This window comes from Equus caballus, chromosome 16 (assembly GCF_041296265.1).
Source record: "Equus caballus isolate H_3958 breed thoroughbred chromosome 16, TB-T2T, whole genome shotgun sequence".
Taxonomy (NCBI): Eukaryota; Metazoa; Chordata; class Mammalia; order Perissodactyla; family Equidae; genus Equus; species Equus caballus.
In genome coordinates this window covers 95,001,555-95,017,707 of record NC_091699.1, presented here as the reverse complement: position 1 = coordinate 95,017,707, position 16,153 = coordinate 95,001,555, and the positions used below count along the sequence as shown (strand labels likewise).

General features: G+C 51.1%; 1 protein-coding gene and 1 long non-coding RNA gene across 31 annotated transcripts in view; one reads left to right on the top strand and one right to left on the bottom strand.

Moving 5' to 3' along the window:
- MED12L (mediator complex subunit 12L) overlaps window positions 1–4,536 on the bottom strand; it is a 315,678-nt gene extending 311,142 nt beyond the window's left edge. For all 30 annotated transcript variants that reach the window (XR_011427091.1, XR_002800849.2, XR_011427094.1 and 27 more), the window contains exons 1-2: window positions 4,259–4,536; window positions 3,198–3,433 (exon numbers count right to left, since the gene is read on the bottom strand). Coding sequence is in view for 24 of the 30 variants with exons in the window: in XM_070238316.1 (XP_070094417.1) it covers window positions 3,198–3,296 (99 nt within the window). In the remaining 6 variants the exon portion in view is untranslated. The remainder of the gene's footprint in view (window positions 1–3,197; window positions 3,434–4,258) is intronic.
- LOC138918102 (uncharacterized) lies at window positions 4,531–7,082 on the top strand. Its single transcript, XR_011427097.1, has 2 exons — window positions 4,531–4,647; window positions 5,185–7,082. It is a non-coding gene; the product is annotated as an uncharacterized lncRNA (long non-coding RNA).
- Window positions 7,083–16,153: the final 9,071 nt, after the last annotated feature.

The following is a 16,153-nucleotide window of genomic DNA, read 5'->3' as shown; positions in this document are numbered from 1 at the left end:
TCTAGTCCAGGCACTCTACGTGGATTATCCACATAAGCTTCCAACAGCCCTATGGAGTAGGTAGTATTCTCATCCCCACTCTACAAGAGGGGATACTGAGGCACAAGGAAGAATAAGGAGCATGTAAACAGCAGAGCCAGGACTCAAACGCAGGCAGGCAGGCAGGCAGGCTCCAGAGCCTTCCCTCCTAACCCCAGGCTAAGGTGAAAAGAGCAGGGTCGAATCGTGGGGGTGGATAGCAGACAGGTGTCCAGGCAGACAGAGCAGCATGTGTAAGGGCCCTGGGGCAGAGAGAAGTCAACCTGAACCAGAAAGGAAGTTGGGCATATTGGTGAAAGAGGGGAGCAGAAGATGGATTGGAAATATATTTGGAAACTGGACAAGATATTCTGACATGTATTACGGGATGCAAGGGAGAAGGCAGAATCCAGGATGACTCCCAGTTTTCTGATTCCCTGGTTTCAAGGCTTGAGGACAGTCTACGAAGGGCGAAGTATTATAACACAATATACACTACATCCCCGTGGAGTGCTGATGCACAGGAAGCTCTCAAATGAGTATCACCAATCCATCAAGCAGCTTGAAGCTCCCAGCTCCCTCCACCCCTGGTCCTCTGCAGGGGGTCTTCATTCAAGGGTTCCACCCTACCCCTGGGAGCTATTTTTCAGAACACTATTTGCACGGGTTAACACCAACAATCAAAGTTATAGCTACAGTAATGAGAATAGCTTCCACCAGGAGGATATATACACATCAAACCCATGACTTCATGTGTGTTACTGCTTAGGAAACAAAAAGTTTCTTAAAAGTTAACATAAAGAGGGGATCGGCCCAGTGCGATAGTGGTTAGATTCACCCGCTCACCTTCAGAGGCCTGGGGTTCACAGGTTCGGATCCTGGGTGCAAACCTATACACTGTTCATGAGGCCATGCTGTAGCGGCGTCCCATATACAAAGTAGAGGAAGATTGGCACAGATGTTAGCTCACTGACAATCTTCCTCAAGCAAAAACAGGAAGATTGGCAATAGATGTAAGCCCAAGGCCAATCTTCCTCACCAAAAAAAAGTTAAAGAAAACACTAGAATGAAAGTGCAGGTGATACAAGGATCAGGCAGCAATACTGAGGTAATACATAAATAACCGAAGCCTGTGCAACCCTGCTCACCACACCACCCAAGCACTGCCCGGCACCTGTTCCATACTGTACTGAAATTTGGCTACAGTCACACCTAACTCTGACTCTGCTCCAGAGAGAAAATGTTGGCTGCCTTGGGGGAAAGGGAATAATGTCAGAACAACACGATTTAGCAGAAATCATCCTTAGCACAGTACTGGTCTCGACACAAACCAGCCGCTCTGCTGATTCACCAGCACCCTGATGAAGGCAGGTAAGCCCTTCTGGGCCTCAGTTTCACTTTGTCAAAAGGAAGTTACAAAAAGTAGGCTCTGAGATCACTTCCAGTTTTAGAATTCTACTGAATGTTGTGACACCCTAAAACACAAAATTATTTTTTCCAGAATCATAAAGGCCCCAATCTTAAAGGACAGTGGACCTGAGGAATAAATGCTATGTAAGTCCACATGGCATCTCTGGCCACCATCCCTTAACTGGGGAGATGCTATCAATTATGCTGCCCTCTGGACAGATGTGGCAAGACATTAATTACGAGATGATAAAGACCAGCCAACCAATGTCTCTGTCCCCAGCAAAACTTTAAGAATTTCCCGCCACTAATTTTTAAGTTATTGACTGTCTTTACACTTAGTCTTTGGTGTCTGTTATTTCTAGTCCTTAACAATTAACTTTATTCTGGGTGGGAGTAGCAGGGAGCAAAATCTGCAGAGCCCCACCAACTCCTATCCTCACGTCAAGCCTCTGCTGATAGCTACCTCAACTAAAATCTCAGTTTCAATCTGAACGTCAAGCCTCTGCTGATAGCTACCTGTAAAACCTCAGTTTCAATCTGAACAGCTCCCGGAGGTTCAGACATTAGCTAATGAGCTAAGTTGTCACTCCTTATTTCTTAGAAACATGAACAGTTTAGCCAGAACAAGCATTCTTCCTCTATTGCTGAAACAGATACATCTGTCAAAAGAGAAGTCCTAGAGAGCCCTCCTGTGCCTTCTTTCTAAAGCTGGTTCTATGATGTCAGTGGGCCTGTAAACTTTTAATAGAAGGCTTTTAGATTTCCAGCAAGAGAAGTTCTGCAATGTCCTCTCTTGGTGTTTAGCTGAAGAAACAGGATGGGTGGGCTGCAGCTGGCAAACTCAGAAAGCCCAGCTGGGTAGCAGGTGATAAAAAGAAGGAAAAAAAAAGGGCAAATCCCTAGGCAAATTGTGTAGCCAAGGGTGATCATTATAACTGGAGAGTTGTTACATAATTACTTGTTAACTGCTGACAAACACGTACATGGCTACAAAATGCCATGGTTACTCTAGCCATAGAAGCTGGCCTACCGAGCGCAAGAAGCAAAGTTTCTCCAATTAATTTCATTCAAAGAAATAAGCAATCCTGCGAACTACTCCCTTCCAAGGTAACCTGCCTGCTTTTACATACACAAGACCGCCTCCAGCGATTAAGCCAATCGCCTCTAGGGACGAAAATCAGTGTTTCCCCTTAATATTGATTTTTAGAGGGGAGAGGGGTTACAGAAAAAAAGTACATTCAAAGAGCTAAATATTTATCACCTGGATAAAAAGGACTTCCACTCCAAACTGGAAAATTTGAACAGACAAGTTCCCTCCCCCCACCCCACCCCCCCGTCCCTGCTCTACTGGCGCAAAACGCAAGACCTGTGTCGGATGCACTGCATTCCAACATTTTTCAAAAAGTTTACAAGGATTTACAGAAGCGGCGGGGAGGAAAATAAAACCAGCAGAAGCGGGGGAGAGCAAGCAGGAGGGTTTCGGCAAGGAAGGAGACGGCGAAGCGCCCGCGGCGCAGTGCAAGGCCCGGGAACCGGGAGGCGACCCGGCCCCCGGAGAGCGAGCGCCCCAGCGCAGCGCGGGGACTGACAGCCGCTCGAGCTGCGCTGCCGGGGTCCCCCGGCCCCCTAGCCCGGCCCCAGCCGCCTGCCCGCGCCCCCCCCCCGACCCTTCCCCCGCAGCGCCGGCGATGCCCGCTGGGCCAACTTGGCCCCGGGTCAGCGCTGCGGAGCGCGGCCTCGGCTGCCGGGGAGGCCGCCGGCGCCCTTACCTCCTTCTGCTTGGGGTCCTGCGGGTAGACGTCGGGCGGCCCGAGCCGGGGGCGTTTCAGCGGCCTCTGCTCATAGCTGAGAAGCCCGAAGGCGGCCATGATCTCTCATGTTAACCGGCGAAATGAATGAGAGTTGGAGCTGGAGCAGCCGCCTCTGAGCACCAGGGAGCAGCACTTTGCAGACAGACTCCCTCGCTCCCCCTCCTCGCTCGCTCGCTCGCTCGCTCGCTGTGGCGCTGCAGGCAGGAAGAAAGCAGGTTGGATGCTGCCGCTGCCCGGCACGCAGACTCGCACGGATGGGGCAGCCTTCGGCGGGTCCCCGGCGGCGCTGGAGCCCCGGGACGCAGCGCTCCGGGGCGGCGGCGGAGGGGCTGGAGGTCCGCCTGGGTCCTCCGCGGCCCTTGCCTCCCGTCCCCCCCACCCTGTCCCCAGGGGGAGGAGCAGCTGATGGGAACGTGTGACTTTTTTCACCAATGGACCCAAACCCACCCCAGCCGAGCGCAGGGTGGGGGTGGGGGAGGGGCACGGGGGGGAAAAAAACTTTTCTTGGCGCCCAGGCGGGTGGTTCAAGTGCTCGCCCCAGGCGAGGGTGGCCCTCCCGCCCGAGGAAGGGACTGCGGAGCGGCCCGCCCCCGCCCCTCCACCTCGGCAGGGGTCCTTTCCCCGCCGCCACGCGCCCCGCAGACCCCGCCACCTGGGCGCCGACCCGGCCGGGGCGGAGGGAGCGAGGCCTGGAGGGGATGAGGAGGCAGGGATGCGGCCGGTGCCTCCTGGACGCCCGCCGGGCTCCGCTGGCGCATCGGCGGCTCGGGTCCCCTCGGTGGCTCCGGGCAGGCGCCGAGGCGCGCAGCTGGCGGTCGCGGCGGCTGGAGGGGGCCGTGCTCACGGTGGCGCGGGGCCGACTTAACCCCTTGCTGCCCCTCCAGGGGCCGGGAGGAGGGGGTGAGGAGGGTGGGCGGTGAGCGCCGACGGGGGGCTGCCAGCCCCGGGCGTCTCGGGCTCCTCAGCCCCCCGCCCTCCCCCGGCCGCCCCTCCTCCTCCCCCCACCCCCAGCAGTTTACCTGTTGGCCCCCCGCTAGTGGGCAGGGGCCGGCGGCGGCGGCGGCACTCGGGCGGCCGCAGCCTCCATGATTCGGGGTGGGATGGGGGGGACCGGATTCGCTTTGATCTGTAGCGATCAATCTCGGCCGGGCGAGCTCCGGGGACGCCGCGAAGTTTGCCGCTGCCTGGGGGCGGCGGGCGACGCCGGCTCGCCGCCGCCGGCGTCCTCGCCCCCTCGGCCCGGAGCGCGAGCTTCCGAGTTGGGGCCGGCGGCGCGGCGGCCGCACTGAGCATGCCCAGCTCGGGGCCGGACCGCGGAGGAGTTGGCTGCGAGCGCGCTCCGATCCGCTCGCCGGGTTTTCGCGGCCGCAGCGCGCGCAGCCCGCGGCCCCCACGCTGCCGGCCCCGGGTGAGTCTGCGCCGGGCGGGGGGCGCCCCCGGGACCCCGCTCCCGGCCGCCGCGCCCTCTCCAGGTCGCTGTCCCCGTGGCCTGGGCCGCAAACCTCACCTGCGCCGGGCGTGGGGAGGGGGGGAGGCTAGCCTCCGGGGGAACCTCGGTCGTGCCACCCGCCCGCGCTCCCCGCGCGCCTCGGGGCGTGGGCACCGAGATGCCGGGCCACCTGCCGCGAGCGCCTGAGCCCGGAGGCGCGGGGGCGGGCCCGGCCTGTCCCGAGGGAGCCCGCGGGCGGGGCGCCCGGGAGGATGCGCCCGCACTTGGCCGAGAATGATGGCTGCCATTTATGGAGCCCCCGCTCCGTGCCAGGATCTTAACAGTAAAGATCCCTGATCCTTTAAAAAAAAAAACAAAAAAACAAAAAAAACCTTACAAGATTTGACTGTGCCCTTTTTATAGATAGAGAAATTGAGTCCGCTGCGGGAGGCCCAGTGACTTGCTCAAGCCTTGGAGCTGCCTCGGCTGATCCCGGATTTCTGATCTCTTCTCCAGGACTTGCGATTGGAAGGACTGGGTTCCTGAACTGCCCTTGCCTGAGTGTGTCACGTTCCCCACGCCCTGAGGCTTTCCTCGGACTCCCGGTGCCACCCTCTGTAGGACGGTGCGAGCGGAATCCACCCGAAGCCTTGGTGCAGCCCCTGGCACGTAGTAGGAGATGCCAGGCAGACCTGAATATCCACTCCCCTATGCTGTCTTTAAGCAAAAGGAAGCAAGAGACGGGTAGATAAGGCGAGGTGGTGGAAGCTGGTTCCCCACTCCCCGCCGTGGCCTGTTAGCACCTCCCAACGCAGCCTGAAGCCAAGGCACGCCTGGAGTTTCGGCTTCTTTACTCACTCTGAGCAAATACTTTTAAGAGGACAGTTACCCTCCACCAGGGGCATTTCCTGAGCGCCTTCTGCGCCCTGCCCCAAGGACCTCTGTTCCACTAACGCCCTGCATGTAACTTCAAAGCTGAACTTGCCTTGTGATACAGGCGTCCATCAAATCTAGCTTCCCTGCTTGAGGAAAAGGACAGTTTCCTAACTTTATTAGGGAAGTTATCAAACATACCAAAAGCAGAAAAATGGTATAATGAACCCCCAGGTACTCATCTCCCAGCTGTGACAATTAACTAAATGTTGCCATTCTTGTGTCCTCTCCCCCAACCCCAACACACTGACATACACTGAAGACCGCAGTGTTACTCATTGTTGCAACTTAGACACACAGCATGGACCTGGCACATGGGTGGGTGCTCAGAAAAATGTTTGCTGGATGGGGGATGGATGATGGGTGGGGGGTGGGCAGGTGTGTAGGTGAGTAAAGCACTGGTGATACTTTGGGCTTACCTTGGGCTGATATCCTAGTCTTCTGGGAGATGGAACCTAAATTCTTCCCTTGGAATACCTAGGCAAGAGCCTCCAATTGGCCTCCACAAAGGGAAAACTTTTGAAGCACTCAAAAATCTTATCTAACCATAAAGATTTTATTTTAAAATCAAAATCTGTTAGGGACCAGCCTGGTGGCATAACAGTTAATTACGTAGGCTCAGTTTTGGTGGCCTGGGATTCGCAGGTTCAGATCCAGGGCGCAGACCTACACACCACTCATCAAGCCATGCTGTGGCAGAGTCCCACATACAAAATATAGCAGGAGATTGGCACAGACATTAGCTCAGGGACAAATCCTCCTCACCAAAAAAAAACAATCAAAACGTGCTGGTAACATGTCCCTAGAGTTTGTGAAAAAGGGAAAGGGATAGCTCTCTCCCTGTTGGTCTCCCTTCTTAACTCCTCCCTTGTCTTGAGACAGTCTGATGTGGGTACTTTGGCCCTCTCAACACGAAAAAGAGTGATAGCTTTAATGTGCTGAGACACTTCCTCAAAGTCATTCTTTCACTACATGGACTTCCCACGGGCATTTAGCTCCCTCACCCTGGCATCCTCACCCTGTTCTTCACAATCCACCCTCATCTACCAATCCAACTTTTTCTCCTGAATGCTTCACCCCAGTTAACACTCACTCCCATTTCTAAATATGGAATTCCCAGGCCCTTCACTTTCCCATAGCCAGCTGGGGACAGTCCTCAGAGCCTGGACTCCTGGATGAAGCCCACCCCAAACTCTTGAGGCAGAAAATGATCTTTCCGGTTCTTTCAGTGCCCTGAGCACTTAATTTTCATTCTCTTCTTTCAACACCTCATTATTTATTGGTGTGCATTCATATATGCCACACAGAATAATCTCATTCCTCCATCCCCACCTCACCCTCTTGCTCTCCATCTTCCATTCCAGAGTTAGTCCTTAAGCTAACTAAGGCCGGTTAACATGGTGGGCTCAACGTGGAAGCTGCTGTGTTCCATGTACTTGAATTTCCCCTCACGGTGCCGGTTAATACAGCAGATGAGCACAGATTCTTGTTGAATTATGTGAGTCTCGATTGCTGCTGTTCCTAGAAGGGGCATCTTACCTTTACTTCGCTAATGACCCCCTGGGCCTGGGAACAGTTTGCCTGGAATGGGAACTGCTCAGTGATGACCAGAGGCTCCCAGACAGGACCCAGCCTAGACCTCAGCCCAGCAAAAAGAGATGAGTTCAGGCACCCAAAGAAATTTAGTACAGCTGGTGAGGGAAAGGGGTTGAAATGTGGCCAGAGAAGGAGGAATTTTAAACCATCTTAAGCTTATGGGACTTCATCCTCCAAGTATGAAGGAAGACCTCTAGGGCTGCTTTTGGGGGTTGACAAGTGTGTAAAAGTCGGCCCTTTTGCTTAGGTCACATCCAAGGGCTCCTCAAAGATCCCTCAGCAGCAGGAACCTCCCTAGCTGCTTCTGTTCCCTCTGCAAGCGCTGGTTTTCTGAATTCTGCAAGCAGTCCCTCAGAGCTGGGACTCCTTTCATGCTCTTGGGCAAAGTCCCTTTAAGATGGCTCTCTCTCCGTTGGTTTGGTGTGCAGGAAATGCACAGATGTCCTTTGCCTGCATGTGCTCTGGTGCAGTCATTTTCTCACCAGCCTTCTCTCCTTCCCACCTTGGGCACACTCTGCAAGCCACCGTTCTTCACCTTGAAAGTTCTCCAGTCTGGGTCAGAGACCACTCTCTCGGGTTCCCACAGGCTGCAGCAGACAAATGTCAAGTGTCCAGGCCAGGGGTCCCCTCGATGCTCTTTTCACGAGGCTTGAGAGGAGCAATAAAATTTCTTCAGCAAAAGACATGGACACAATCATATTTGCAGAGCAGGTTTCAAAAACAGGGTGGAGAATGGCTAGGTGCAGAGGCACGGTGTTGACCCATCAGAGGCAATGGCCCTGTAATCCCTGTTTTACAGATTAGCAGGTGCAGCCCCAGAGGTGAAGGAACTCGTTCAGGGCCATTGAGTTAGCAGGTAGCAAAGCCAAGATCAAAGCAGATCCCCCGGGCTCCCACCTGTGCTCGCTGTTGTCAGCGTGCTACGTGTATTCATTATCATTCTCGTAACACGGGTGACGGTGAGCCTCGAAAGACACGTCTGGAGGAAGAGAAGCAAAATTCCTCACAGCTCGCTCCGGCGTCAAGCTTGCTTCCGCTCAAGTGGAAAGAAGCAATTCTGAGTGCAGTGCCTAAAGGTGGAGTAACGAAAGTGGCTGCTTCCCCCATGGGCTGAAGCTTGTCCAGATGTGTATAGTGCTGTGTTTTGTTAACAGACTGTCTGCAGACAGGCACGCCTCCTTTCAGTTTTTCTTATGACCCCATTACACCGAAATGTCTTTGTGCTTGTCTTGTGCCTACTTCTGAGTCAGAAAAGAAAAATTTACCCTTTCTTTTAGCCTCTTCAAGAAAAGGAAAAATGAGAATGACTTGAGAAGGTGCGTCAGGATAGAGAAAAACAGAGGATTAATTTGGGGACATTCCAACCCAATGGTTTTTAACACAGTCTTTCAGCTACTTATAGAGAGATAAACAAGACAGACATAGCGGCAATCTAAAGCCGCACTGACAGTGGAATTCTAAGTACTGGCAGTGTACTTGTACATTTTCTTGTAGCCACATTAAAAAAGTAAAAAGAAATAGGTGAAATTAATTTTAATACATTTGTTTAACCCTGTGTAGCCAAAATATTGTCATTTCAACGTGTGATCAATCCTTCATTAATGAGATATGTTACATTCTTTTTTCGTACTAAGTCTTAGAAATCTGGTGTGCGTTTTACGCTTACCACACGTCTCATTTCAGACAAGCCACATTTCACATGTTCGATAATCACGTGTAGCTAGCGGCTACCACATTGGTCAGCCCAGCTCTAAAGGAATGTTTCCATCCTCATGAATCTGTAACATATGGGATCTTAAAAAGATCACTGAGGAAGCAGGTGAGTTTGCAAAATAAAAGAACAAAAAGTAATGAAAGGAATAAAACAAGAGAAGGATGAAGAAGTAAGGAAGAAGAGTAAAGATAATTTGGGAAGACAGGGAATGCCCAAATACAGTTAGTTGCTAGACAATTGGAAGTGCCGGGGGGCAAGGACATGGAGAGAAAAGTCTGGGGGCTGAAAATCAAAGGATGAGAGAAAAGAGTCTTGAATTACAAAGCTGAGTCTATGACAAGGCTGAAGATTTAACCTCCTTCCCCAGCAAAATGGTGCCTGCCACATTCACAGAGAGATAGCCCACTGGTTGGTGTCTGGAGAGGGAGCAGTGACCAAACCTAGGTCACTGTTGATCAGGGTCACAAACAGCTTTTCAGCACCAGAATTTTATTTCGTTAGCTTACCCAGAGCTGCCCAAAGCTCTACAAGGCAGACAAATTCAGCAAAGAGGTCAGTAGGAAATCAGAATGCTGATTTATTGATATGCAGGAATAGCCCTTTCCGGGGACCGAAATAGGTATAGTGCCTTATCCAGATCCCCCCCTTGCTGGTTTTAAACTTTGTTGTAAACCTGAATTAGTAAGCAGAAGTCTGTTGGGTGAGCGGAAAATTAAAGCAAAGGGTTTTGGATAATCTCCGGGCATTGTTCACTCCACTGCCCCGTGGTAGAGCTCACCTCCCTACAACAGGAATGAGCAGATGCCACACCTCCGCCCACAGCTCCCTTGGATGGGTTGTTACTGTCCAATGCCTGTATAATTTACTTCATACCAGAGGTTCTTGGTGGCCCACAAACATGTCTTTTTAGTTTTGTTTTGGGTTTGCACAGTCACTTCTAGACACTAGAAAAATCTGCCCACGCTGGGTCCACATTCTCAGATGACGCCAATCTTTTGGAGCTGAAGGGGACCTGTTCCTTTGAGTGCGGCCTGTTGTCATGGCCCCAGCTGACCAGCCCCCTCCGAGGGCTGGCTCCTCTTCCTGGCTCCTGTAGATCACGACAATGAGATCCCTCTCAGGGAGACCTCTGCTAACCAGGCCTGCGTCAGACTGTGCTGTGGAGAGAAAGATGGAGAGAGATTCATTTCGGTTACGTGATTATTAGGTTACTGCTTTCTTATTGTTAACTAGTCAAGAATCCAGTCTGAATCATCTGTCACTTACAGATTACCACTCATCTGTTAGGATGTGTTACATCTGATGAAAGCCAATCTTATAAACATATGTTTATTAATTATGAAATATTTCAGTTCTCGGAGGATTATTTCTTTTCCCAGTTCTTGGTACATCCTCTTGTACTTCCTTACAGACCTGCTACAGTCACACCGTGCAAGAAAGTGTGGAAAATATGTTGGATGGCAGAATCCGGATATTACACAAAATATCTTGATGGATTGAAATGATGAACTAAATGTAACATGATCAAATTTTACGTAAGAGTAAACTCTTTTCCCCCCAACTATTGGATGTATCAGTTTGGTATCTACTGTTTGCTAAATCTAAAGTTTAAATTCTAAGCAATAAAAAATAAATGTTGCCGACTCTGTGGTCTCAGTCGCATTTGGGGAATGGTGCTGCACAAATCAATTACATGAATCCTTTATATAATAGCATTTTTTATTAATATTGTTAAACCATTGCCCAGCATTCTCACCACTGTGCCTTTTCCCAGAGCTGTTAACAAATAGTAAAATTTCCCAATTTTATTTTCATCTTCCTTCATTTCTTCTGCTCACCCTGTGGCAGAGTTGCGGTCAATCAGCCAAAAAGATCAGCCAAAGGACAGAAGAAAAGAAGCAGAATTCCTGCTGAGGCTTCAAACAGGAAAACCAGGGCTTGACTAACCTAGAATTGACCACAAATGATTTGATCAGGGCCGCAGCTCAGGCCTCTCCTGCCTCCCCCAGCATACTCAAACTTGGTCCTCAGTTCTGCTCCCTGTCTGCCCTCTGCTTACCTGGCCTCCCTTTACTGCTGCTCAAGGGGACTCCTCTGTCTCCTCAACCTCAAGATGCCCCCACTTGAAGTTAATGTCTTCCGTGCTCACCCCTGCACCCCAGCTGGCCCCTGTTTGCTGTTAGCAGGATGGACCAGGTGGCTGCGGTGCCAGGGGTCGGCAGAGAAGGGAGACACCTCTTGGCTACAGTAGTATGTGGAGCTGCAGTGAATATAAAAATCATGTCTCAGAGAGAATGTTGCAAATGAAGATGGAGAAGTGTGTCAGATCAGCAAGGGAGCCTGGAGCAGCTGGGAGAATGGGAGGCAGTGTGATAAGCGTGGGAGTCGAGGGCATTTGGGTACTCTTGTGCCCGTGCCTGCCACAGCAAGGAGAGGCAGACATGGCCCAGCTCCCAAGGTACAGTCCCTTGCCCTCTCTGTGCACACTGAAGGGCTGTTGATTCTTTCCTGTCCACACCCCTCAGATCCAGGCCATCTCAATAACCCCTCATCGACAGGCCAGACCTCAACGTCACTTCCTTTGACTCCTCCTCATACTCCAGCTTGTCTCCCTGCTCCCGTTACTTCTCTTTTTGAAATCTAATGCACAAGGTTGTCAGATTAATTTTTCAAAAATCCTCGTTCCACCACACCATTCCTTGCTGAAAACTCTTTCCCAAATCCCCACTACTTTCAACATAATGCTCCAACTCCTCAATCTGAAAATCAAGGTTTTTTCACAATGTGCTGAAGGGATCGGGGCTGCTGTGGGCTCGGTTTGAGAAGTCAGCTGAGCCCTCACCCAGAGATGTTCTCACGGCCTCTTCTTCGCAGTCCCGGAGGATTCCCCTCCTGGGCGGTGGGAGCGCGGTGGGGCACACATTGAATGTGGACCTGCTTAAACCAGCGTGACCAAGAAGTTATTTTCAACTCCCCTGCCTCTTGTACTTAAGCAAGATTGTAGATGCCCCAGAAGTGGAGCCCTGGGAAGTTGTGACTCACTCGGAGGTAACCCAGCAGGTGGAGAGGAGCTGGAGCAGGAAGCATTCCCATATCTGTACCATGTGAGACCGTCTCAGTCCTGGCAGAGCCTGAGTTCCCCATTCTTCCAAGGAGCTAGGGACAGGACTGACAGGCAAAGCCAGCATCCTCCCTCACCAGCAGGCTGTGGCATTTCCAGGGGAAGAAGTAATGGAACAAAGATGTAGTCACATGTGCCACAATGGACCCACAACTGCTCCCTCCTAACAACAGAAGAAGGAAGCAGATGCTCCTTCCCCAACAAGCCCCAGTAGCCCATTCAGAGCAAACCACACCCAGCCAGGTCCAGCAGCGAGAAGGTCTGGCCTGATGGCCTGCGATTCTTTGACTCTAATTGGATACAAAGGTCAGTTAAGTAGGTGTGGCCGCCGAGATCAGTGGTCTGGGCCAGTGCCTCTCTTCAGTCTGTAGTGACACCTCCCTGGATCTGGATCGGGAGCCCAGGGCATTCCAGGATCCCGGGCCAGCAGTAGAGTCCAGGTGAACGGGAGGCAGTTGTGATAAGCCAGTGGACTTTTGGCTGCATCCACTCCAGGAGAATTGTGGTCGAGAAACTCCATTTGCTTAATACATGTTTATTGAGCATCTATTATGCACCAGATTCTTTACATGCTGGGGATACAACAGTGATATGACTCTGAGTAGATGGCACGCACAGAATCTAGAAGAGACAGACAATCAAATAATTGCACAAACTAGTATAAACTTGCAACTGTGAAAAGAGCTTCAAGGAGAAGGACATGAGTTCTCAGGTTCTAGAAGGGGGGTTTCCCACGGAAGCAATGCTTGAGCTGAGATCTGAAAATTGAATGGGATTAACTAAGCAAAAAGGAAGGAAGAATGTTCTAAGTAAGAACAGCATATGCAAAGACCCTGTGGCCAGTAGGACTGAAAGAAAGCCAGAATGCCTGGAGAGGAGAGAGAGGGGAGCCCAGGGTGAGATGAGGCTAGGAGGTGGAGAGGGGCCAGACCATGTAGACCACTGTGGGTCACTGAGGAATTCTGTCTTATCCCAAAGGAAATGGGAAGACATTTAATGGTTTTAAGCAGAAAATCAGCTTTAATCTGATTTCTATGGTGAAAAGATCACTTTGTCTGCAATGAAACATATATTGGAGGGTAGCGGTCAGAGTGGGTGGGGGAAGACCAGTTAGCAGCTAATTCCAAGTTCAAGCAGGAAGTGATCGTTGCTTCTCACAGGCTGACAGTGATTTAGCCATGGAGATAGATGAGCAGATGTGAGCAATATTTGGGAAGTAAACTGAGAGAATTTAGTTATGATCAGCCATGGGCGGTGAGACTGAAGAACAGTCCAGAATGACTGTCCTGTTGCAGCACAGGATGGACAGATGTGTCAATCACTGGGAAAGAGACACTGGGAGGAGAGCCCTGTTTCTGATGCTGGAGGTAGTGAGGAAAAGCGAGCAAGAGTTTAATTTCGGACGTGGTGGAGAACGTGAGGTCGTGTGGTAGGCAGCCTCTCAAACGACCCCCAGTGGTCCCTGACTCTTGGTGTTCACATCCTTAGATAATCCCCTTCTCTCGTGAGTGGCTATACCTCGTGTTTTGCTTCTAGTGAGGAGAGTAGGGCAAAAGTGATGGGACGGCGCTTCTGAGACGAGGTTACGAGAGACTGACTTCCACCTTCCTCTCTCTCTCCTCAGTCTCTCTGCATCCTCACTCTGGGAAAGCAAGCTGCCATGCTACAAGCAGCCCCAGGAAGAGGCCTCGTGGTAAGGAACTGACGGCTCTAAGCAACAGCCAGCAGGGACCTCAGACCCACCAACAGCCATACGAGTGGGCTTCAAAGTGGGTCCTCCCCGGCTTGAGCCCTGATGACCGCAGCCCTGGCCAAGGCCTTGACTGCAGCCTCCTGAGACACTCTGGAGGCCAGAGGGTCTCGCTATGCCACATCTGGGCTCCTGACCCACAGGAACTGTGAGAGAATAAATGTTTGTGGTTTTAAGTGGCTTGTGGATAATTTTTTATACAGCAATAGATAATTAATACAGGTAACTTAAAAAGGCAAGTATTCTATATAAGAAAATATGTTGAGTTGAAGACCAGATGTTGCAGTCAGGAGCTCAGAGAAGTCTGGACTGAAGATGAAAACTTGATATTCATTGTACTTAGGGAGAAAGTATGAAATGGAGGAGGAAAGATTATTGAAACAAGTCTTGAGGATCTCCATAATTTACTGGCCAAGTAGCGATGGATGAGTCTGCAAAGAAGATAGAGAGGGAAGAGCTGGAGAGGTGGGAGGAAAGCCAGGAGAAAGCTGAATCATGTAAGTCAGTAGAAGACAGCGTGTCAAAAAAGTAGGGAATGATTAAATAAAAGAAACACCGAAATAGCGGTTTTAGTCTGAGAGTAATCACAATTCCAGCAGACACTCGTGGTAGGACTGGAAGGGAGAATGGTGTGGGCTGAGGCTGGGAGGTCAGAAACGGAGGCAGAAAATATAGACAGTTCTCTATAGAAGTCGACCTGTGGAGGTGAGAAGAGAGATGGGGTTGTAGCTGGAAGAGGATGAGGATTATTTTGTTTTTAAATGAGAAGATGTATAAAGAAAATAGCAAAGATTCAGGGGAGAGAAAAAGATTGCATCTATAAGAGGGAAAAAGAGATCGAAGATAGTGTAAGGTTCCTAGGAGGCAGGAGGGGCTTCTCCCCAGATGGGAGAAGGACCCATAGGATAGAGGCAGCCATACTCAGCAGGTTGAGAGAGTTGCTACGCGAGAGCTCCTCCTTTCTCTCTAACATCGTGCAAGGAGGTCGTCTGCTGGGAGAAGAAAAGAGAAAGAGAGACTAGAGGCCCCAGAGAGGACAAAGGTTTGAGACGGTCACTGTGGAAAATGGGAAAACAAGAGACAACTGTAGTCAGTTTTTGTGCAGTGTGAGAACCTGTTTGAAGCCAATGACCTTGAACTTGTAGTGGACTCAGTCTGCCCCACTGGGTAATGCTGGGCTGCTTGGATGCAGGCACAGAGCAACAGAGAGCTGCGTTCATGGGATGGAGCTTAGAAAGATGGAGGCGACAGAGGAACAAGGAGGTCCGGGGGAGCAGATGGGAGTAGAGAAAGGCAGGGCATGGAAGGGAGTGCACAAATACTGCTCATGAGTTGCTCGCTGGATAGTGAGGGAAGGAAAGAAAGGGGAAGGTTGACGGCTCAGGAGATGGTGGAGGACAGGCGGTGCCGGGGATGCTGAGGGAGGGCTGGAGTGGGAGCAGAGGATAAACCCCCGGCAGTGGGGGAGGTGACAGTCACGCGGAGGAGCGCTCGCATTAGAAGCTTTGGAGGAGTAGAGTGACAGGTAAGGACAATACCCAGGGACTTTCTGTGGGAGTGGGTGGCTGAGGTGGAGAGGAAGTCACTGAAGATAAAAGGCTGTGGTGTCGGACAGGCCACCCGCCTGGACAGTGCTGCCATGCAGACTGATCAAGGCCTGGGTGTAGGGGGCAAGCATCCGCTTGTCCTACGGGGTGGTGGGCTCCTGGCCCATTGCCAGCGTACGTAATGAATGGGAGGACCCCCAGTTGATGACAGCAACAACAGGAGGTGGAGTGGAGTGTCTAAATGCCGCAAGTGCAGAGAGCAGGGTTTTAACAAGAGAGTGGAAATACGGCGTTGGGGAGCAAGAGAGACACTGTGGCAGACACTGCTTGTTCTCAGCCTGGTATCTTTATCCCTTTTCTTCCTTACTAACAAAATCCGGATTTTGTTCTAGGGTGCAATATGCCAGCAAATATACCAACCTTCCTAGATTCTCTTGCATCGAAGGGTGGCCACGTGGCACACTTCTAGCCAGTAAGACATCAGCTTAATTTCACTTGGGAATATGAGAATATTTTTGCTTTCCTGATACAGGCATCACCCTTTAGCTCCTTCTGTCTTCCTGCTTGGAATTCAGACATGATGGCTGGGTTGGAGCAGCCATATTGTGACCAAGAGGTTATAAACACAAGGAAAAGGCAAAGATAATCATACAGACATGAGTCCTGACTTTTCTTTCTTTCTTTTTTTTTGGTTGAGGAAGATTCCCTCTGAGCTACCATCTGCTGCCAATCTTCCTTTTTTTTTGCTTGAAGAGGATAGCCCTAAACTAACATCTGTGCCAATCTTCCTCTATTTTGTATGTGGGTCACCACCACAGCATGGT